The sequence below is a fragment of the Bos grunniens genome, chromosome 7, assembly GCF_055505025.1.
Source record: "Bos grunniens cultivar Pamir isolate PY7600 chromosome 7, Bosgru_T2T1.0, whole genome shotgun sequence".
In the NCBI taxonomy this organism is placed as follows: domain Eukaryota; kingdom Metazoa; phylum Chordata; class Mammalia; order Artiodactyla; family Bovidae; genus Bos; species Bos grunniens.
Genome location: NC_141171.1, coordinates 45265044 through 45287854, shown reverse-complemented (window position 1 = coordinate 45287854; position 22811 = coordinate 45265044). Strand labels below are relative to the sequence as shown.

The 22811-nt window shown below is 49.5% G+C and overlaps 1 protein-coding gene across 10 annotated transcripts in view; it reads left to right on the top strand.

Moving 5' to 3' along the window:
- Positions 1 to 893: 893 nt before the first annotated feature.
- FSTL4 (follistatin like 4) overlaps positions 894 to 22811 on the top strand; it is a 550514-nt gene continuing 528596 nt past the window's right edge. For 5 of the 10 annotated variants that reach the window (XM_086411566.1, XM_086411561.1, XM_086411567.1 and 2 more), the window contains exon 1: positions 894 to 1023. Coding sequence is in view for 4 of the 10 variants with exons in the window: in XM_086411557.1 (XP_086267683.1) it covers positions 905 to 1023 (119 nt within the window). In the remaining 6 variants the exon portion in view is untranslated. The remainder of the gene's footprint in view (positions 1024 to 22811) is intronic. The other 5 variants (XM_086411557.1, XM_086411569.1, XM_086411568.1 and 2 more) reach the window with 3 other exon arrangements.

Sequence of the window (22811 nt, the reverse complement as noted above, 5' to 3'; positions counted from 1 at the left end):
AGAAGGAGAGAGCATGATAATGTCAGGACACAGAGCCGCAACTTCCTGGGCTGTGTGTTTGGGGAGAACACGGCAGAGTCTCTGGGGTAAGAGTACCATGAGCTGGTGGTTGTGGGCAGCCTGTGGAGTGAGGTATGTTGCTGCCATGCAGCAGGGCAGTGCCCTGGCCTGGGAGAGACAGCAATCAGGTCCATGGATTTGGTTCAGGTCTAGCAGTGAGGAGGGTGGTGGGTAACAGGACCACATATCAATGGATGAGGTCACCTGGGATGTGGCCCCACTGTGGTCCTACCCACTTCTAAAAAGAGCAGAGATTCACCCATGGGTGGGAGGAGATCAGAGCCGGGCACCCAGGAGGTAAAGGAGCATTGCCAGGAGACCTCCCTTGAGGGGTCTGCAGTCAGGGTCCAAATAAGTGCAAACCACCCAGGGATGAAGGCAACCCCGCATCACCCTTACATCTTTCCCCCTCCCTTCCTCCTCCCTCCCTCTCTCCACTTCCTGCTCTTCTTTCTGCTGCTGTTGCTAAGTCGCTTCAGTCGTGTCTGACTCTGTGTGACCTCACAGACGGCAGCCCACCAGGCTCTGCCATCCCTGGGATTCTCCAGGCAAGAACACTGGAGTGGGTTGCCATTTCCTTCTCCAATGCATGAAAGTGAAAAGTGAAAGTGAAGTCGCTCAGTCATATCCAACTCTTTGCAACCCCATGGACTGCAGCCTACCAAGCTCCTTCGTCCACTGGATTTTCCAAACAAGAGTACTGGAGTGGGGTGCCATCGCTTTCTCCATCTCTTCTTTCTACCCCATAGCTATTTACTGACAATACCACACACCCAGCTCTGTTCTAGGCCCTGGGAGGTTTACGAACCCCTCAGGTGTGGGAAGTTTACAAGTCCCTCAGGTGATGCTAATGCTTCTGATTAACGGATGCCCAGGTGAGAACCACTGGTCTGAGTTGGAGGGAAGATCACATGAATGCGGGGGAAGAGGGAGGAGGCCAGGGCTTCTGAAGAAACGAACGAGGTACGGAGAATGAGAGCCAGCCGCTGAGGAGGAGGCTGGGGACTGCTAGGTGGAGGGGGCTGTGGATGGGGGGGGCGGGGGTTACAAGGGAAAGAGTCCTTGGGGTGCGGTGGGAGGGAAGGAAGGGGAGGGTTGGCTGTGGCAGGAGGAAAGACACTGGAAGTCATAGTGAGCTATGGCCAGACCCCAAAAGATAGTCAGAGGTGCTCAGATTGGTGTCAGGCACACCTGCAGGAGCCCTTTGCTCCAGGTAAGCCCCCAACCTGGTACAGCTCCCCAGGACGGCTGTGTGAGAAGTACAGGGCAGACTTCACGTCTCCTTAAGAAAGGAGGCGTAGTGGCGTTTCGAGTTCTGCGAAGCAGTTGCCTTTCCCCTTCTCTGCACCCAGGGGACACAGAGCTTCCTGGCTTTTAGCCTCATGAAACTCAGAACTCCGTGGCCCTCACTGTGGGTGAGGGGGTACCCCCCTTCCCCATCCCTATGAGCTGTGGCCTCCTGAGGGCTGTCTTTGGAGGCACCTCTCAGTGGTTTGGCGTGACCTCTGTGGAATTCCTTCCGGCCTCTTATGCTTTCTCTTCTGGAGAAACTACTGTTGAGTGCTTGGAGCACAGCATCCCTAAGCCAGCTCACTTCATCCTAGAGGCCTGAGTGGGGCAAGGGCTCCCTCAAGGCCAACAGCGGCGGCAGGATTCACACCCAGAGCTTGGGCCTCGGGGCAGGCTGCAGAGGTGTTTCCTAGGCCAACTGTAGTCTTTCTTCCGTGCGTGCATCATTCATTTTCCCCGTGTCTGGCTCTATTTGGTTTTATTGTTGCATTTAGGTCCTGGGAGATGATTACATTCCATGAAATAGTGTGATTGATTGACCTTTTGAAATGTCAGAAGCCGCTCCCCAGCTCTGGGGGATTCTGTGGGCTTCATCAGCCCTCGCCTCGTGGGCCATGTGAGCAAACCTCTTCTATAATTGGCAGGACAGCCGTGAGGGGGGAGCTTCCCGTGGGCCAAGGAGCTTGGCAACAGCTCATGGGCTGGATCCCGGAGGAGCTGGGGCCCAAAATCGTCTCTGTTATTTAAATACACCAGGATCGGGTTAGGGAGCAGGAGAACGGCAGAAAAAAGGAGTGAGTCAGCTAGTCGCCCAGATCTGAGTGGGCACTAATTTAGTCCCCTGACACCCTCCTTCATGTAGGAGAGGGGAGCTCATCTAAGCCCTGGAATTGTCATGGTTGCTTAGCTTCTGTGGAAAGAAATGATATTATGCTTTTGAGTGAATGATGATGAAATATGAGCATGCCTTTCTGGGCTCAGCCACTGCCGGGCCTCCCTGCACCCTTCTCCCTGAGTCAGGGAACTCGGCTCACCTGGTGGGGATTGTAGCCTCTCCGGGGCCTAAGGTAGACCTGATGGCTATCAGAGGATCATGGAAGTTGTTTGGGTGGGGCCTCTCAGAACTGCTTGAAGGTTACCCCATGTCATCCTTCCTGAGTCATGTACCCATGGTTTCTAAACTTGAGAGCTCTGGCATACCAGGAGGGAGGGATGGGATTAAACTACCCATTTTTGCTGTGTTGGTTGGAGATAGAAGAGCTGTGGGGAAGGGGCCTGGTTAGAGGTACATGCTCATGAGTATTTGCATATGGCAGGTCTATAAGGTTGGGTGAAATCTCCTTCCAGCAATCAAAAAACCCTGTGAAATGGCATTTATGACATTTCCCAGCACAAAATGGTCAGGGTTCTCAGTGGTGACTAAAAGCCTTAGGAGAGTCTTAAATATCTTTGGATTCATCAATTATTAAATTGTAGTATATGCTATTTTCTTCCTTGCAAAAATTGGTAGTTTTAGTACGGCAGCTCTGGTAACTTTCTTTTAACCTAGATGGTTAATTCACCAGAACATTCTTTTCCTCACCAGTTAGGAAAGGAGCTTAGTAAAGAGGTATTATTAAGTACTTTTCCATTTTTGGAAGTTTCATGCCATATGAATGATTCCAGTTGCTGAGAAGTACTGGAGTCACTGGGAGAAGGGAGAAGGGGAGGGGAGTGAGGAGAGGGAAGGACGAAGAGAGACAGACACAGAAGTCCAACTCTATGGAAGAGAGGCAACTTGTTTGGATCCTGAATAATGCAAGGAAGGTGGTGAGGAGATGGGCGAGAGCTCTGGCTAGAGGCCAGAGGACCCATAATAGGGGGAGAGAGAAAATTGAAGATGCTGTTCAGACAAATATTGGGTCTCTGTGGGTGCAACACCACATCCCTGGCTTGCCCTTGATGAGCTCCCCAGCAGGGTCCCTGCAGGATCAGAGGAACACACAAGATTGGCCTAGATCCCATAGTGCTTGGCAGGGATCCTCTGAGAAGGACTCACAGTCCATCTGAGTCTGCCCCAGAGACAGGAGCAGAGCAGACCTTCACAGAGGCCTGGGGAAGCCAGGGCTGCGGACAGACAGAGGAAGGGGGTCCCTGTTCCAGCAGGTGTGTGGAGGCTGCAGGCAGAGTCTTTGTCCTTTCTACAACCATGGCTGATCTGTAAAACCCGCAGTGCATTAACCTTCACCTTCCCTCACCTTCCCTCTAGCCCTTCAGCTGGTATCCGGATGCCTGTGCAACTTGTCCCCAAAGAAATGTATACATTGTCACCTGAAGTTTCAAGTCCCAGGAAGAAGGCAAATATGTGTCCCCAGATCGCAGCTGAGCCCTGATTCTGTCTGCCTGTCCTCCCGGGACAGCAGCGGATGTGCCATCAGCATCCAGCATTGACCTGCCTGACCCCGTGTCGTTTGACACAGGGTGATTCTGGCACTGGTGACAGGGAGTGATCGTGCTGAATTGGGAGCTTTGTGGAGGAGGGTGTCCCTGAGCTCCTGTGAGTTTGATTAGGAGAGGCCCCTGGCTACATCTGAAGACTCCCTAGGTGCACTTGCTGTGTCAGAACGTGGGCATCCTTGCACCTTTGGCCCCTTTGATGGGCATCCCGGGTTTAGAACCGGCATTCTGCACCCCTTGTTCAACCTGAGCTAATGGTATGGGTCTGCCTCTTGCCTGGTGGCCTGGCTTTCAGCTGTAGGGAGACACAAGAGTCAGAAGTTTGGTCTCCTGGTTCTCTACTTACCTGCTCTAGATCCTTCACGGGCTATGCCTATAGGATCCCAGAATTGCCAGTCAGTTTTATGCTGTCAGTTATACCAATTTCCTGGAATTATTAGCCAAAAAAAAAAAAAAAAAAATCAGATGGGAAACATAAACAAAAATGAGCAAACAACCCTTCAAGCAAATCAGTTATGGGGCTGAACTTCCGGTTTCTCTGCCTATCTTACAGATGGAACCTTTTCCTGAGCTCTCCTCCAATTCCCATTCAAAACCCTCACCTGCAGCCTCTGTGACGCTCAGGTGGCATGCTTTTCTCCCCGTCAGTTTCCCTTCCTGCCAAATTGGGGTGGACCTGCAGCTCCTCCCCATGGCCCACCTCCTGCTCCAGTGTGGTGTGTCCTGAAGGGCATGTCTTCCTCCATTGGCCAAGGGTTCCTCTCAGTGCAGGTGGAGGGCCTCTGCTGTGCACCCCCCAACCTGCCGCACCTCACAAGCCTCCACTCCCAGGACAATCGGCCCACACCTGTGTTGTAAGTAGCAGCCAGTTACAAGTGTGTTGTTTTTCTCTTTCCAATTTTTAATTGGAGGATAACTGTTTTACAATATTGTGTTGGTTCTGCCGTACATCAACATGAATCAGCCACAGGTATACATATGTCCCCTCCCTCTGAATCTCCCTCCCACCCCTCTAGGTAAAATAGATCGCAAGTAGAAATTTGCTGTACGATGCAGGAAGCTCACAACTGTTGCTCTGTACAAGTGAGTTTTGAATACAGTCATTTTCCTTGACTCTCTTTTCCTATATCGTTTTTTGATGGGGAAAAAAGGCACCTGGATTGAATGAGAAAATCTCATTGTGGTGCTAGCTGTGTTTCCTGCAGAAGTTGGGCCCCAGGTGGCTTCCCCTGTCCTGCCTTGCTTCCCCTCGTGTCCAGGGCCTTCCTCTCTGGAAGTCCATTGGGCTTGCGGTCCATTTGCCTACATCTGGGCCCTCAGTGAGCGTCCGGCTTTCTCTGCCTGCCTGCAGTCCTACAGAGTTTCTATCTCATTTTCTGTGTTAGGCTGAGTCTGAGTCGAGGGGTTCCTGCTCTGAGATCTCCTTTCACGGTTGGCTCCTTCCCCTCTCTGGAAGTTTACCCAGGTACAGAGCCCTTTTCCATCCTCCTGGCCCCTCTCTTTGCCAAGGGCAGACTGTGGTCATTTACATAGTTTGTCTAGTGTCCTGCAGAAGCGTCTGGTGAGGAACAGTCAGCTGATGGTAAATGGATGAACATATTGGTGCAAACGGTCCTGAAGTATAAATCCTGGCTCTTGCCTAAGTGACAGTCCACGAACAGAGGGACAGAGCCCTGGGCAACTGTGGCTGAGACTGCCCCTGGCTTTGTAAATGCCTTTTCCTCCGTGGTCCCTTAAAGTTGATGTCGACGCGGGAGCCCCTTTATAATGATCTAATTGGAGTGGTAACGGATGTAGCATTCTGCCACAGCTAACAGCAAGATTGGAATTTGAGGAGACACAGAGACAAATTACCTCTGAATTTTCTTGCAGCCATAAAAGCTTTTACTGTATAGTAATTTTCCATTTTTGCTGCAGGCAAATTTGCATATTGCTTAACAATTTATCTCCTGTCATTTGTCAGATATTATCCATCTCCTGTTAATAAGCTAAGACAGGCCGTATTAAGATTTTGCAGGCCTCCTGTGCTCACCCTCAGCCCACTCTCCTGCCCACAGGGCCTCTCTTGCTGTGGAAGCAGACAGGGCGTGATGGGGCTGTGGCCTGGCTCCGTGTCAGGGCTCTGTCTGCTGGCCCTCCTGCTCCTGCCCTGGTGTAGAGGCATGATGGAGGTGTGGCGTGGCCTAGCCCTGTTCTGGTCTTTGGAGGAAGCTCTGGTACCTCTGGTCTCCTTAAACAGGAGCTGGACTTCTCATGCAAGTGGAAACAGCCCTGATCTGGGTTCTGCTCTTGGCTCTGACTCCCAGTCTCTCAAAGATTTTGCCTAACTCTTTTCTCCTACTCGAGAATAAAGATTCTAGGATACGGTTAATTAACTAGTTCTTCTTTGTCTTTTGCTTTTTTAAATATAAAAGCAGTAGCATCCTTTTTTCCAAACTCAGATTTCCTTGGAACCTCAGCCTATAGAACAGGAAGTGTGAACTATATTGGGGAATGAGTGGAGAATGGGTCCTGTTTTCCTACCTCTTTCCACTGACTTCTCTTGTGTCCCCACACAGAGAGGGCTCTAGGTACCTCCTGGCTTCCTGGGGTCCTGTGGAGCTTGGGACGAAGGTGCCTGGTGGGATAATCTTCGTCCTGTCTTCTGCCCTGACTCTCTCAGGCTCTGGGGTGACCAGTACCCATTGCTGGCCTGGCTCTGTGCCCGGGCTGAGGAGTGACACATTTTCCAAACTTAAGATACTGGGACTCGGTTTGCTTTGGGCCTCGAATTGGTAGTAGTAGGCTCAGCTGGCCAGTAGTAGACGGATTTTGAGAGGAAAGAAAAATGGCTTGATGCTGAATATATGAGATTTGCATAATTGAAGTGAAATAGAATTAAAGGGTCATATGTTTACACAGCGATGCCGAAAATCAGATTGCAGTGATGTGTGCTCAGTACTAAAATGGGATCCTCGGGGATGTGTGGCTCTCTGTTTCCCAGAATCTCTGCAAGAGCTAGAGAGAAGTTTCTGAGGGGGTGGGAAACAGTTTGGGGGATGACTGTCGAGGGGCTAAGGGGTACTGATGACAACGGTAGTTTGCTGAGCATTTCCTGGTGCCAGGCCACGTGCTAAGGGATTTGCATAGCTTTCCTTGTGGAAACATCCTATCTGTGATGTAGGTACTACTACTGTTCCCCTTTAACAGATGAGAAAACTGAGTCTCAGGTGGTTAAACTATTAAGAGAGGGAGGCAGGGCTTGAACCCATGCAGCAGAGGTATAGCATTTGAGCTGTTGTCTGTGGAACTGAGTTGTTGGGCATCCTGTTGGGAAAACATGCAAGCGTGCTGTAGTGCACACTCATTGTGACTGACCTTATGCTTTTTGCTATCATATCTATTAAGAAGTTTGATCCCTGCTGTCATTTTGGTCTGAAAATACAATGCTCAAAAGAGCATCAGAAGATGTGTGCAGGGAATGAATGATTGGTGATGAAGAGTAAGAGATGCCTGTGCAGTACTGAGCTGTGTCCGGCAGCCATGAGGGGCCATGCTGCCCAGTGGTGTCACTGTGCCTTTGGGGAGCCCAGGTTGCCTCTGTGTGTTTCTCTGACCAGGTCCTCACCTGGTTTGGCATGGAATATCCTCTCTAAGACAGTCAGCCTGGCCAAGGCTTGACGGCTGTCATAATTATGACTGAAATTGGAAACTGTTGGTTACTCAACCATGCCTGATTCTTTGCAATTCCATGGACTGTAGCCTGCCAGGCTCCTCTGTCTGTGGGATTCTCCAGGCAAGAATACTGGAGTGGGTAACTATTTCCTCCTCGAGGGGATCTTCCCAGCCCAGGGGTTGAACCTGGGTCTCCTGTATTGCAGGCAGGTTCTTTACTGTCTGAGCCACTGGGGAAGTCCTAATTATGAATGAGACAGTGACATTTCGCATTCAGGTGGATGTGTTTCAGGATCAATCTGTGTCTGAACCGTATAGAGAGGTCCGTTATTCTCAAGGTTGCAGGACAACCTTTTTGCCATTCTCACCTCAGCTCTGTCTGGAAGACAATTTCCAAATGAGGGCTGGGAGAGACTTTGTCCTAATCCACCCCTGGGTTTCTTGACAGAGTCTTTACACAGCAGCTCATTTGATCCTTAGAAAGCCCAACCATGTAGGTCATGCTGTGCTGAGTGTGTGTAGGTGAGAAAACTGAGGCTGAGAGAATGAAGTGCCCTAACAGAGGTTGCACAGTAGCTGGGATCGCAGAGCAGTGAAAAGAAAAGGCTTTCTGGACTTACCTCTTGGCTCTGCTACTTGGGAGCTGTGTGATGGTGGTAGGTTGGGATACTGTTGTGAGTCTGGACTCCATCCTGGAAGATAACTAGGTATTTAGGTCCTTGGCATGGGCAGAGCACACACTTGCCTGCACACAGCACGGATGCTTGACTTGGCTGCTGGGACGTTAGTGGATGTGATGTAAGCAGAGGCTTTCAGTGTGCTTCTTTGGTTTGGCTTGCTGTCTTTCCTGTGCCACCTGATCTATCATTTGGGTGCTGCACATCCTTCAGCATGGACCACAGAATGAAGACCCAGAGGCAGACATGAATCTGACATGAAGTCTGGAGTTGAGTCTGCTGCTGCGGCCAAGCCCAGGCTAGATGAGCCAAATCATAGCTGATCAGCAGAACTGGCAAAAGATATGTGAAAAGGCACAGAGATGTATAACCTTTTTGTTATGCAACAAAAACCCAACTAGTCCTTGGGCAACTAACTCCCTCTTTGGAGCCTCCATTGCCTTATGAATAAAGTAGAAACACCAGTGCCAGCCTAGAGCTGAGATGGGATAAGCACTGTTGCTGGCACATAGTAAGTGCTCAGGATTTTGTTTTGTTTTCTCAGGGTGGATTTGGATGCTAATGCAATTGTTGCAGAGGGAGAATCCTTGCCTTTGGGGTAGAGGCTGATTGCAGCAGGGTTTGTTCCTCTTGGTGTCCCAGTGGGCCTGACTGGCTGAAGCAATTAAAACACAGCATGGGTTCCTCAGGCCCCAGCTGGGACTCTGCTTAGCCTGAGTGACAACTGGAAAGGCTCACCATGGATACATTTTCATTCCTCTTAGTTGCTGTAAATGTCATGCCTTTTCCACTGGGGAGTTGAAGGCTGGCAAAGGGCTGGGGTTTGGGAGCTTGGATCCCAGTTGGTCCCAGACCTTCATGACCCTACCCCACTGGCTGCTGTTCCTTCTGGCTACATCAAGATTCTGTCCTGTGAAGCACAGACCTTGTCACCATCATCCTGGGATGGAGAAGTCAGAGCAGCGATGCCTCGGTTTCAAGAACAAATCTCTCTCTGAAGAGAAGGCAGAGTTCTGTGTCTGCATGCTCTGGGTTACTTTCCTCTGAGGAGATGGCCAGGTCTCAAACCCAGGCTCTCTAGGGCTCATTCTACCTCTGGTCATTAGTCCTTCTAGCCCAGGAGGGAACTCTGGCTGTCACTACGAGTGGATCCAAAGCTCAGGCTTCTCCAGGAGCTTTTAAAACTTTTTATTTTCTGTTCAGTTCAGTTCAGTTGAGTCGCTCAGTCATGTCTGACTCTTTGCGACCCCATGAATCGCAGCACACCAGGCCTCCCTGTCCATCACCAACTTCCGGAGTTCACTCAGACTCACGTCCATCAAGTCAGTGATGTCATCCAGCCATCTTATCCTCTGTCATCCCCTTCTCCTCCTGCCCCCAATCCCTCCCAGCATCAGAGTCTTTTCCAATGAGTCAACTCTTCACATGAGGTGGCCAAAGTACTGGAGTTTGAGCTTTAGCATCATTCCTTCCAAAGAAATCCCAGGGCTGATCTCCTTCAGAATGGACTGGTTGGATCTCCTTGCAGTCCAAGGGACTCTCAAGAGTCTTCTCCAACACCACAGTTCAAAAACATCAATTCTTTGGTGTTCAGCCTTCTTCACAGTCCAACTCTCACATCCATACATGACCACAGGAAAAACCATAGCCTTGACTAGACGGACCGTTGGCAAAATGATGTCTCTGCTTTTGAATATGCTATCTAGGTTGGACATAACTTGCCTTCCAAGGAGTAAGCGTCTTTTAATTTCATGGCTGCAATCACCATCTGCAGTGATTTTGGAGCCCCCCAAAATAAAGTCTGACACTGTTTCCACTGTTTCCCCATCTATTTCCCACGAAGTGATGGGACCAGATGCCATGATCTTCGTTTTCTGAATGTTGAGCTTTAAGCCAACTTTTCCACTCTCCACTTTCACTTTCATCAAGAGGCTTTTTAGTTCGTCTTCACTTTTTGCCATGAGGGTGGTGTCATCTGCATATCTGAGGTTATTGATATTTTCTGTTAGAGTATAGCCAATGGCAACCCACTCCAGTACTCTTGCCTGGAGAATCCCATGGGTGGAGGAGCCTGGTGGGCTGCAGTCCATGGGGTCGCAAAGAGTCGGACACGACTGAGCGACTTCACTTTCACTTTTCACTTTCATGCATTGGAGAAGGAAATGGCAACCCACTCCAGTGTTCTTGCCTGGAGAATCCCAGGGATGGGGGAGCCTGGTGGGCTGCCGTCTACGGGGTCGCACAGAGTCGGACATGACTGAAGCAACTTAGCAGCAGCAGAGTATAGCCAATTAACAAGGAATGTGGTGATAGTTTCAGGTGAACAGCAAAGGAACTCAGGCATACCTATACATGTATCCATTCTCCCTCCAAACTCCCCTCCCATCCAGGCTGCCACACAGCATCCAGCAGAGTTCCCTGTGCTGTACAGTAGGTCTTTGTTGGTTATTCATTTTAAATGTAGCAGTGTGTACATGTCCATCCCAAACTCCCTGACTATCCCTTTTCCCCATTCTCCACCCCATCCCCGCCCCCAACCCGGCAATGGTAAGTTTGTTCTTGAAGTCTATGAGTCTGTTTCTGTTCTGTAAGTAAGTTTATTTGTATCATTTCTTGATGGTATTTATGAACATATTTGTAGGGCAGCAACAGCAACAGGGAGGCAGACATAGAGAACAGACTGTGGACACAGTGGGGGAAGGAGAGGGTGGGATGAATGGAGAGCGTAGCATGGAAACATACACATTACCGTATGCAAAATAGACAGCCAGTGGGGATTCGCTGTGTAGCACAGGGAGCTCAACACTACGCCCTGTGACAGCTTAGAGGGGTGGGACATGGGAGGGAGGGAACCTATGTGTACCTGCGGCTGGTTCATGTTGATGCATGGCAGAAACCAGCACAATATTGTAAAGCAACTATCCTTCAATAGAAAGATTAAAAAAAGATTATACATGTAAGGGATGTCATATAATATTTCTCCTTCTCTGTCTGACTTACTTCGCTCAGTACAACAGTCTCTAGATTCACCCATATTGCTGCAAAGGGCATAATTTCATTCTTTTTAATGGCTGAGTAATAGTCCATTGTATAAATGTACCACATATTCTTTATCTATTCTTGAGGAGCTTTTTAGGACAGACCTGGGACCGTCTCCCTCTCCTGGTAGTGAAAGCACTTCCTACACCCTGGTGCTGGCTCTGCAAGTGTTGTGCTGAGTATGCTCTGTCCACACTTGCCTGGAATCATCATAACTCTGTCACAGGGCACTATTTCTGTTGCTGTTTTATAGAAGAGGAAATGGAGACAAGGGAGGTGGAGAGCCCCACCCAAAGTCATCACTGTTGTTTAGTCACTAAGTCGTGTTTGACCCCGTGGGCTGTATCCTGCCAGGCTCCTCTGTCCATGGGATTTCCCAGGGAAGAATACTGGAGTAGGTAGCTTTTCCCTTCTCCGGGGGCTCTTCCTGACTCAAAGATTGAACCCAGGTCTCCTGCATTGGCAGGTGGATTCTTTACTGTCTGAGCCACTTGGGATCACTCAGCTGACAAGTGGTGGAGCTGGTATTTGGAGCCTGGTTTGTGACTTCACTCTGTGCTCATCTTTCTCACAATGATGGTCTCTGTCCTGCTGTGTCTATCCCTCTTTCTTTCCCTGGAATCTGGCAGTGAAGGTCCAGCCCTTCAGTATGGATGCTCTTCTCTGGAAGCTTCTGGAACATTGCTCCTTCTATTTCCCTGTGGACCCTCCTTGATGCTATCTGTGTATATTCTGGGAGCCAGCAGGGTGTGAGTTTAAGCTTGTGAGGTTGGTTTTTTTTTTCTGTGTGGCTTTGACTTCGACAGTCTGGACTCAGAGATTGTCCCCCCTGTTTGATTTCTTCCATGAATTTCTTTTCACAGGGTGGGTGTTTGATCAATCCCCATTGACTGAAGTCAAAAGGAAAGAAAAGAGACTGGCCTCAAGCAAGTTCTAGAACTCTATTGGAAGTAAAGCTGTTATATTGAGTGTTAGGCTTGGACAGGAGCCTCAACTATATGAGCTGTCTTTTTGTGAAAACGTCTCTTCCCCAGGTGACAGGGACAGAGGCTGAGGCAGGCGTTTGTGAGCAGGGAAGTAGCCGTCAGAAATCTCAGCTTGTCCTGGCACCTTGGTGGCTTTGCAAGCTCTGCTGGTGGGTGGTCTCACAGCCTGGTCAGAAGGCGGGGCCACAGGCAACTAGCCTTCACTTCCCCTATGTCTGAGGACCCAGCATGCTGGTGCTGTGGAGACGATCACTGTGTCATGCCAGACAGACCCATTTCAGACTGAGTTTTATAAATTCAGCCTCTTAAAGAGGAAGAGATGCGACAAGTGGGGCTTCAATTTTCACTCCTCATTAGCTGCTGATGTGCCTTGACTTTTCTTGGTAAATTCACATGAATGGGGGAGGTGGTGGTGGAGACTGTCTTTTTTTCATTGCTTTTGAGGGTGAAAGTGCATTTTAATGGGGGAGGAGGGGTGATGTCAGCACAGTCTGGGGCCAAGAGCTAGGCACTCACTGATTCTCCACTCTGGCTACTCAGCGTGGCTGGTGGAGGCTGCCCTGGGCTGAATTGGGTGGTGGGTTTCACCTGGGGTGGCCTCTGTGGACCTTGGCCAGGCTGCCTGGCCCTTCCTCCTGGCGGTGGATGGGTGAACATCCTGTGTGGTGCCTCCTGGCCTGCAGCCCACCAGTGGCAAGGGCCCAGTCCCCACAGTGAGCGCATTTGCTGCTTATGTAATGCCTCTGGTATTCACTGGCAGGGACAAAGAGCAGAGCCGCACAAAGGATGTGCTCGCAGTTGCCATGACAGTTTCCAAGCCCCCCTCTCCGCCCCCTGCTAATTCCACCTAATCGTCCTGTGTTTCAGGGACTGCAGCTGAGGTGGCCATGCTGTCTGGCCCAGGATCTCACACTGGGTGTTAGAGTTTCTCTTCCACAGATGGCCTCTGAGGCAAGTGCAGGTCCACTTAAGCTTCAGGGGCCCTGCACCATGGGTCACCCATGGGCTGCCTCTCAGCTTCACATCTTGGTAATTTCACACTAGAGTTCCAGAACCCCTATCTCCACATGCATGCATGTACATGCACACCACCCCCCACCCACACCTCTCCCACCCCCCAATGCAGAGACAGTAGGGCTGGGGAAGTACTTATCCCCAAGGGGGCTGCCAGCTGGGCCTTACCCCTCCCTCCCCACCACCCTTCTTGCCCCACCCAGAGACCCAAGAGGAATCTGTCCATTTGTCCATCTGCTTGCCCATCCATGTGTACAGGTATTTGCTCAACAGACACCTTTTTGAGGGCTGGCCACATGCCCAGGTAGTATACAACACAGAGCTGGTTAGAGTGGGCCCATTGACAGAGGAGGTGGACATGAGTAATTGAAACGAGGAATACACAGTCTAAAAGGGGAAAACAGACAGGGGACATGGGGCCCTAGAGGAGAGGGAGCTTCAGGCTTCGAAGATGCTTCAGAGCCACCCAGGTGGGCCAGGAAGTCAGCAGAGGGGTCAGTGTGAGCAGAGGCATGGTGTCAGGTTCTTGTACATTTGCTCAGTCCTGTCCTACTCTTTGTGACCCCAGGGACTGCAGCAGGCCAGGCTTCCCTGTCCTTCACCACCTCCCAGAGCTTGCTCAAACTCATGTTTATTGAGTCGGTGATGCCATCCAACCATCTCATCCTCTGCCATCCCCTTCTCTTCTTGCCTTCAGTCTTTCCCAGCATCATGGTCTTTTCCAATGAGTCGGGTCTTCTCATCCGGTGGCCAAAGTATTGGAACTTCAGCATCAGTCTTTCCAATGAATATTCAGGACTGATTTCCTTTAGGATGGACTGGTTGGATCTCCTTACAGTCCAAGGGACTCTAAAGAGTCTTCTCCAACACCACAGTTCAAAAGCATCAATTCTTTGGTGCTCAGTCTTCTTTATGGTCCAACTCTCACATCTCTACATGACTACTGGAAAAACCATAGCTTTGACTATATGGACCTTTGTCAGCAAAGTAATATCTCTGCTTTTTAATATGCTGTCTAGGTTGGTCATAGCTTTTCTCCCAAGGAGCAAATGTCTTTTAATTTCATGGCTGCAGTCACCATCTGCAGTGATTTTGGAGCCCAAGAAAATAAAGTCTGTCACTGTTTCATCATTTCCCCATCTATTTGCCATGAAGTGATGAGACTAGATGCCATGATCTTCTGATCTCGTTTTCTGAATCTTGAGTTTTAAGCCAGCTTTTTCACTCTCCTCTTTCCCCTTCATCAAGAGGCTCTTTAGTTTCTCTTCATTTTATGCCATAAAGGTAGTGTCATCTGCATATCTGAGGTTATAGATATTTCTACTGGAAATCTTGATTCCATCTTGTGCTTCATCTAGCCCAGCATTTCATATGATATACTCTGCATATAAGTTAAATAAACAAGGTGACAATATACAGCCTTGATGTACTCTTTTTCCAAGTTTGAACCAGTCTGTTGTTCCACGTTCAGTTCTGTTTGCTTCTTGACCTGCATACAGGTTTCTCAGGAGGCAGGTCAGGTGATCTGGTATTCCCAACTCTTGAAGAATTTTCCACAGTTTTTTGTGATCCACACAATTAAAGGCTTTAGCATAGTCAGTGAAGCAGAAGTAGATGTTTTTCTGGAAGTCTCTTGCTTTTTCTATGATCCAATAGATGTTGGCAATTTGATCTCTGGTTCCTCTGCTTTTTCTAAATCTAGCTTGTACATCTGGAAGTTCTCAGTTTATACATTGCTGAAGCCTAGTTTGAAGGATTTTGGCATTACCTTGCTAGCAAGTGAAATGAGTGCAGTTGTATGGTAGTTTGAGCATTCTTTGGCATTGCCCTTATTTGGGATTGGAATGAAAACTGACATTTTCCAGCCCTATGGCCACTGCTGAGTTTTCCAAATTTGCTGACATATTGAGTGCAACACTTTCACAGCATTATCTTTCAGGATTTGAAATAACTCAGTGGAATTCCATCACCTCCACTAGCTTTGTTCGTAGTGATGTTTCCTAAGACCCACTTGACTTTGCACTCCAGGATGTCTGGCTCTAGGTAAGTGATCACACCATCCTGTGATGGGTGTTGGCGGTCTGGCTGTATTTAGGGCCCAGAGAAGTGTTCTGTTGCTGTTGTTCAGTCGTTAAGTCGTGTCTGACTCTGCGACTCCATGAACTGCACATGTCAGGCTTCCCTGTCCTTCACTTCTCCTGGGGTTTGCTCAGATTCCTGTCCACCGTGTCCATGATGCTATCTAATCATGTCATCCTTTGTCACCCCACCTCTCTTGCCCTTAACTTTTCCTGGCATCAGGATCATTTCCAGTGAGTCAGTTCTTCTCATCAGGTGGCCAAAGTATTGGAGCTTCAGTTTCAACATCAGTCCTTTCATTTAATATTCTGGGTTGATTTCCTTCAGAATTGACATGTTTGATCTCCTTGGTGTTCAAGGGACTCTCAAGAGTCTTCTCTAACACCACAGTTCAAAAGCATCAATTCTTTGGCGCTCAGCCTTCTTTATAGTCCTACTCTCACATCCGTACAGGACTACTGGAAAAACCATAGCTTTGACTATATAGATCTTTGTCAGAAAAGTGATGTCTCTGCTTTTTAAAATGCTGTCTAGGTTTGTGAAGGGTTCTGGGGGCTTGCAATGAGGCCAGTGTGTGGTGTAGACCCCCAGAAAGGCAGCCATCAGAACGTCAGCAGGACTCTAAGGTGAAGCTGGGAGCCGGCACCAGTTCTGCCCTCAGCAGCCTCAGACAGAGTCAGGACAGCCAAAGGTCAAAGATGTCACTCCCCTGTCCCTCCTTGCCCCTGCCCTACACCCCCAAACCCAGCAGTGAGCAGGAATGTGGGAAGGGCAGGAAGCACAGTGGGGAAGTCAGGGGCCTCTGGAAGCAGATGGACCCAGGGACCGTTCCCCGTGAACTAGCTGGGCAATCGGGGGCCTGCCTCATAGCTTCTGAATTCTGTATCCTCAGGATGAGGGCCATGTGTGAACAAAGATGAAGTTTGATAATATACAGAGAGCTCAGGACATAGACTCTGCCACCATATTTAAATGGGGATGTGGTTTTCTTTCCTACAAGAAGAGATGGGAGAGAGAGAGGTGCGTCTAGCCTCAGTCATGCAAGGATCCTTCAGAAGCAAACACTGGGGTCTGAGCTTTATTTTGTGGGCAGGATAAGCCTGCCCAAGGCTGAGCTTGGAGAAGGCTGCCCCCAGTCCTGACTCCCACCTTGTCTCTCCCCCACTGCCCCCATTCTTTGCTTCGTTCTGGTTTGCAGGCAGGAGACACCTTTGGTTTGGGGCTCTCCTGGCTCTGGCCAGGGTCTCTGAGTTCAGGACTGCTGTCTGGCTCTGAGCTGTGCCAGGCTCCTACCAATGTCAAGTTTAGAAGGTGTGGCTGAAGCAGGTGCAGGACTTGAGTTTGGTGGCCCCTAGCACTCTCCCTCTTCTGGCCACTGCCCTGTACATCCTGGGTCATTGGCATGAGGCCTCTAGGTCTCTGATCTCTTTGGTCTTAGGAGATAGGATTGCTTGGAGGGAGCTATGTTTATGTATAAGCCTCTGGAAAAAAGTAATGGCTTAAGGAAAAGTCCTGCCTGTTCTGCCTTGGGAAAGCCTGCCTTTTCCTCTGCCGTAGGGCCTCCCTGTCTTCTGACCTTGCTGTATGGGGTGAGGGTGCTATGGGTTGTTCTGGGAGCCAGGGCCCCCGACCACCGCTATGAGCCCCAGCTTGCTCTGAACCGTGGTGGAACAGTTTGGAACCAGAGGGAAAGATGAGAATATGCGAGCAGAGCGACTTTGCTGGTGGGTGCTCAGGAGCTGGTAGCCTCCAGAACGTTAGCGGGGATCCTCATGAGGAAGAAGAGACAGAATATAGAGGGGTGCTGTATCACGGCAGGCCTGGCAGGGCACGTGTTCATCTCCATGGCTGACGGGATAAACTCAGGGGTCTGAGTTGTCATCTGGTGCCACAACATGGATGACTCGAGATGAGACGGTAACAGATGCGGAAGAGACACCAGGCAACGGCCCTGTGTGGGGCCTATGGCCACGTTTGTACTTGCAAGAACTCTGAGCAGTGCTTCTCACCCCTACTGGGCTCTGGGGACCAAGAGGGCAAGGACCAAGTTTAATTTTTCTCCCCATTGTGTCGCTGTGCCTCACACAGTGCCTGCCCACAGTACATGCTCAGTTAATACCTGGTGAATGAACGTTGTTGAGTGAGTGGAGGCCAGGGAATTTCCATGGGGTGCAGAGAAAACTGTGGATCATCAAGGCAAGGGCAGCCCTAGGGGGACCTGGGCCCATGTAGCACTCACAGATGAGGCCTGCCCTGGGTCTGGGGAGATTGATGCAGACGTGATACCTTTGGAGGGAGGGAGAGGCTCTGTGTACTCTCCCAGGTTCTGCCCCGTCGCAGGCACGTGATATAGCACTGGATGGTGTTTATGGCTTTGCAGGGCGTCAGAGGGCTCAGTAGTCTGTGTCTCCACACAGAACTGGGTAGTGCTTGTTGGTCTGGCACAGGCAGTGTTTGTCTGTAGCAAGGTGGCCATCGGAACCCTTGGGAGGACAGAGCAAGGGCAACCGAGTCAATCAATTTATCAATAAAACAGGTTGCTGACACTGACCTGTGCAGATCCCCCTCAAGCTCTCAAATCAGAACCCCTCCTTCCTTCTAGGTGGAAATAGAAGTGAAAATTTCCTCCAGAGATATGTAGGGTATTGCAATTTGGGAAGACGGAACCTATTTTTTATAATTGTATAATTTGTATATAATTTTTTGGTAATAAAGCGTGATAATGATAGCTCTGTTCTCATAACAGGCTCCCTAATCTTCTACTTATGAAAGGATGTTTCCTGGGCTCCATAAGGGTCCAACTTTAAAAGTTTTATTTTTAATTTTTTTTCCTTAAAATGAGAGTCAGTGTTGGCTATATGCTTTTCAGTGGGTCTAAATCTCCTGAACAGAACAGAGACAATGGCTCTGTCCAGTCCTTGGCCTCATCTTCCAGGAGGATGACCAGGAGGGAGAGACTTATCTTGCAAATGGAGATCTTTCCATGTCTGCCGGAAATATTATCACCTTTAACATTTAGCTACCTTTAACAAAGTATGTGGCTGACTTTCTGCCACATCCATTAAACAAACACTAACTGAGCACCTACTGTGTGCCAGGCACTGTTGTAGGTCTACTGTTATGTAGGGTCTACCCACATATAGGTGAGAGAGAGACATGAGTCAAACAATCACTCTAAAGAATGTGACACTGCAGCTGTGACATGAGCTGTGATATGAGGTGCCCAGGGCAGCCACAGCAGACGATGGTGGGCCTGACCTAATCAGAGAGGCCAGAGAAGGCCCCTGAGGAAGTGACTTTTGAGTTAGGACATGAAGGACAAGTGGGGGTTACCTGGATAAAGGGTGAGGGGAACACTCCAAGCTAAGGAAGCAGCCTTAGGTGGGAGGGAGTCTGATCTGTTCTCACATTGGAGGGGACACCAGCTCTTCCCACCCCCACTCCTGTGGCCAGAGCAGTAAAGATCTCATCCTGGACCACCTGGAGCTCATGTCCCTGCTGGAGAGGCCAGAGCCTCTTCCCATCAATGGGAGTCAGCCTTTCCCATCAACATCCTCCAGGAGGGTTTCTTTTCGGACAGCTTGTCTACTTGGCACACAGTCACAGCTCTGGGGCCAGAATCCAGCTGTGCTTCACAAGTGCAGGCCACTACCATCCCTTACTGTAGCCCACCTGGATTGACAACAGCTTCCTCACTACCTGTCACAGCCAGAGGACAGAGCTGACCACATCACAGCCTGCTCAAACCCTTTAGCGAAGTCCTACCATCAGTGGACAGAATCTACACTCAGACTCTGGTCTGCACACTCCAGACACTCAACTTGTCTCAGGCTGGTGAGTGTACCTGGCTCTCCTTGTCCTCAACATCTTTGTTTTCTAATATTTATGTATTTATGTGGCTGCACCAGATCTTAGTTGTGACACGGGATCTTTCTTGGGGCATGCAGGCTCTTCGCTGTGGCGTGTGGGATCTTAGTTCACTGTCCAGGGATTGAACTCAGGCCCCCACTGCGTTGGGGGTGCAGTCTTAACCACCGAGCCATCAGGGGAGTCTCTCCTAGTGTCTTCGCACATGCCATTTAGTCTTCCAGCCTCAACCTGACCCTGCTGTTGTTGTTCAGTCACTAAGTTGCGTCCGACTCTTTGTGACCCCACGGACTGCAGCACACCAGGCTCCTGTGTCCTTCACTATCTCCCAGAGTTTGGTCAAACTCACATCCACTGAGTCAGTGATGTCATCCAACCGTCTCATCCTGTGTCGTTCCCTTCTCATTTGCCCTCAGTCTTTGCCCCCATCAGGGACTTTTCCAATGAGTCGGCTCTTCGCATCAGATGGCTGAAGTGTTGGAGCTTCAGCATCAGTCCTTCCAATGAGTATTCAGGGCTGATGTCCTTTAGGATTGACTGGTTTGATCTCCTTGCCCTCCAAGGGACTCTTAAGTGTTTTCTCCCACTCTCATATCCATACATGACTCCTGGAAAAGCCATAGCTTTGGCTGTATGGACCTTTGTTGCAAGGTGATGTCTCCGCTTTTAAATACTCTGTTTACCCTTATCTATTTGACAAATTCCTTCCCTTCCTTCTCTTCTGAGCTTAAAAGTCACTTCTTCTGGCAGACCTCCCATGACTCCTGCTGCAGGCCCATTCCAGCTCCTGGATCTAGTCTTCCACTTCACTTTTCTCCAGATGCTTATTTAGTATTAGCGTTCCCCTTCTGGAAGGTACATTTCCTGACACCAGGCACATGTCTGTCTGATTCACAGCGCGGCGTGTCTTCAGGGTCTCTACAGTACAGACACGCAGTGTGCACAGTCAGCAAATGAATGAGCGCTGAGGTTGCAGCTCGGTGGCTGTGTCCTTCCTCTGCCCTCCCACTGGGATCTTCACCGCAGCCCCTTATCCCTTCACGGGCTCTGGCTTCCTGTTGATGTCGACTGTGGAGTGACCTTGGGTGCCATTTCTCAGCTTGTGGAGGGAATCTGTCTAGGGGACAGACAGCCTTTCCTGTATTTGCCCCAGCCTCGAACGTTCAGCCACTCGGGGATGGACGTGAGCAGGTGTCAGTGTGAAAATTGGACCTACAGGGAGTTCAGTGGGAGCTGTGTCAAATCTTTTCTGGGGCAAAAGTGAGGAATTCAGGAATCTGTAGGGAAATGATGTGGGGAGTCCATTCCCTCAAGTGTTCAGCTCTGGGCAGCTCAGTCAGAGCTACCTCCATGATCACAGCCATCTTGGTGGCAAGACAAGCCAGCTGGGTGGGCCATCCATCTGGCAGGAGTTGGCCCTGTGTTGCTAGCAATGCGGGCCTCTGGGAGAAGACATTAGAGACACATTGTTTCCGGAGGCTGCAACACAGTATATGGCCTGCAATTATCTATTTCTGATCCATTAAAGAATGCTTTGACATAGGAAATACAGATTAGGAATGAAATTGTAATATAATCAAATTGCCTTTTTATGGAAAGTACTACATTTTTCCTCTAAATAAAATTCAGTAACAAAATTTTATTTGCTTTCCCTTCAAAATGCCTTTTCCAAATTGATTTTTTCAGAGAAATTGTGAAAACCAATGTGGTGAAGAGGAAGAAAGGCCTAAAGCAGAGGTCTTTGATCCTAAGCACATCATGGCTATTATTGGTGAGCTCAGGATATCTGGGCTCAGGACTTCTCTGATTCCCAGTGCACTCCTAGCTAGTCAGCTTGTCTTACACAGAGCTCTCTGGGAGGTGGCATAAATCCTGAGATGGCCCTGTCAGGTAGAAGAAACGTGATAGTGAAGGATGGCTTGTTCTTTAGTCATCCCACGGTAATGGAGCAGCAGGCAGGTGTTCAGAGGAAAATTATTAGAAGGAGCAGATATGAGGTGTAGAGTTTGGAAACTGCTGGAGAAGAGAACGTGCAAATTACTTTCTCTGTGGGCAAAGCTTTGCAAAAAGGATTTTAAGCTGTCCATGCCTGGCTCTAAAACATTTGTATGAAAAGTTAAAAATTCAGTTCATATAAAAAATTCGGGGCCAATGTTTGCCCTGTGTCTTTATATTTGGAAAATCTGGGTTATCATTGGAATTTGTTACCCACCCTCATGCTTGATATTCCTTGCATGGGGCTAGCTGTACACACATGAGCGGGAATTGAACGTGATGTGTTCTTTTGTGATAACTATAATCAGCTGTCAGGTTTTTAATAACTGTAATCAATGATCAGATATTTATTGATCTCTTATACTAGGCAGATGCAGGGTAGGAGACACATGTCATATCCTTCATGTAAGGAAAGTGGCGTCTTGTTTGAGAGACAGAATCAGCAAACATGGCACATGTCACCCTTGATTCTCTCTTTTGTTCTAACCGTGACGCGCTTCCTGGGTGTATGATAGGAACCAGAGAAGATTGGGCAGCCAGGAAGGCTTCTTGGAGGAGGAGGACTAGGTCCATTCTGACCTTATGCATGGAATTTAAGATAACGAGTGGGAGGAGGGTCCCTTTATGTTATATGTTAGTTGCTCAGTCGTGTCTGACTCTTTGCGACCCCATGGACTGTCCATGGAATTCTCCAGGCAAGAATACTGGAGTGGGTAGCTCTTTGCTTCTTCATGGGATCTTCCCAACCCAGGGGTCAAACCCAGGTCTCCTGCACTGCAGGTAGATTTTTTCTGTCTGAGACACCAGGGAAGCCCCTTTATGTTAGGGAAAGAAAACGGGCATGTTCACAGCAGGGCAGATGAGTGAAGGGGAGGATGAGTTGATGGAGGAAGGGGAGTGTGGATGGGTAGTTAGAGCACTGAGACCACTCACTTGCTTGAGACTGTGGGTTTGGGGGAACAAGCAATATTAAGCTTGACTAGGTGTGTGTGTGTGGGGACCAGATGGCCAGGGCCCTGAACTCTGAGGGAAGAGTTTTCTCTTTACTCAGGGGACTGAGGTTTCCAGTGAGCCCAGCACAGCACTGTCTGTAGAAGGAATAAACAACTGTTCTTACAAGGGTTCCTGCAACTGTATCTGATTACATTGAGGCTGGTATGAGAAGAATGCGATTTTATTGAAAAGATTGGCTGAATTTGAAGCAACTGCTTGGCACTGTAGTTGTCTGGAGTAATGTTTTCCGAACTTCGATAACTACTCTCAGGTTTAGAAGTTCATCTTGCTGTTCGGAACCTCCTGCCTAAGAGACAGGATGCCACTGCTCCAGGTGGTTTGGACAGAGAGGGTGCTGGTCCAAGGCGGATTCTGAGGAGATGGTTCTGGAGCTGAGTCAAGGGCTGATTGGAGAGGTCAGAGAGAGGAGACCAGTTGGCCAGTGGGGATGCTAGGGAGAGAGTGGGGATGCTAGAGAGAGAATGCGGTGCAAGGGGCTTGGAAATGGAGTGTAGAGCAGGGGAAAACCCTGAGGACCATGGGGAGGGGCAAGCGGCAAGGGTGCTGGTGCAGTGCCCTGCTCAGAGGGGCGGGCACGGACACTGGCACTGCTTCTATTCCCGAGTGGCGTCACCTCTGGTTAGGACCCCTATCACCCTGAGTCAGCGGCTGCTGCCCACCCCAGGAGCTAGGGGACCAAGCGGTATGAGGGGCCTACAGG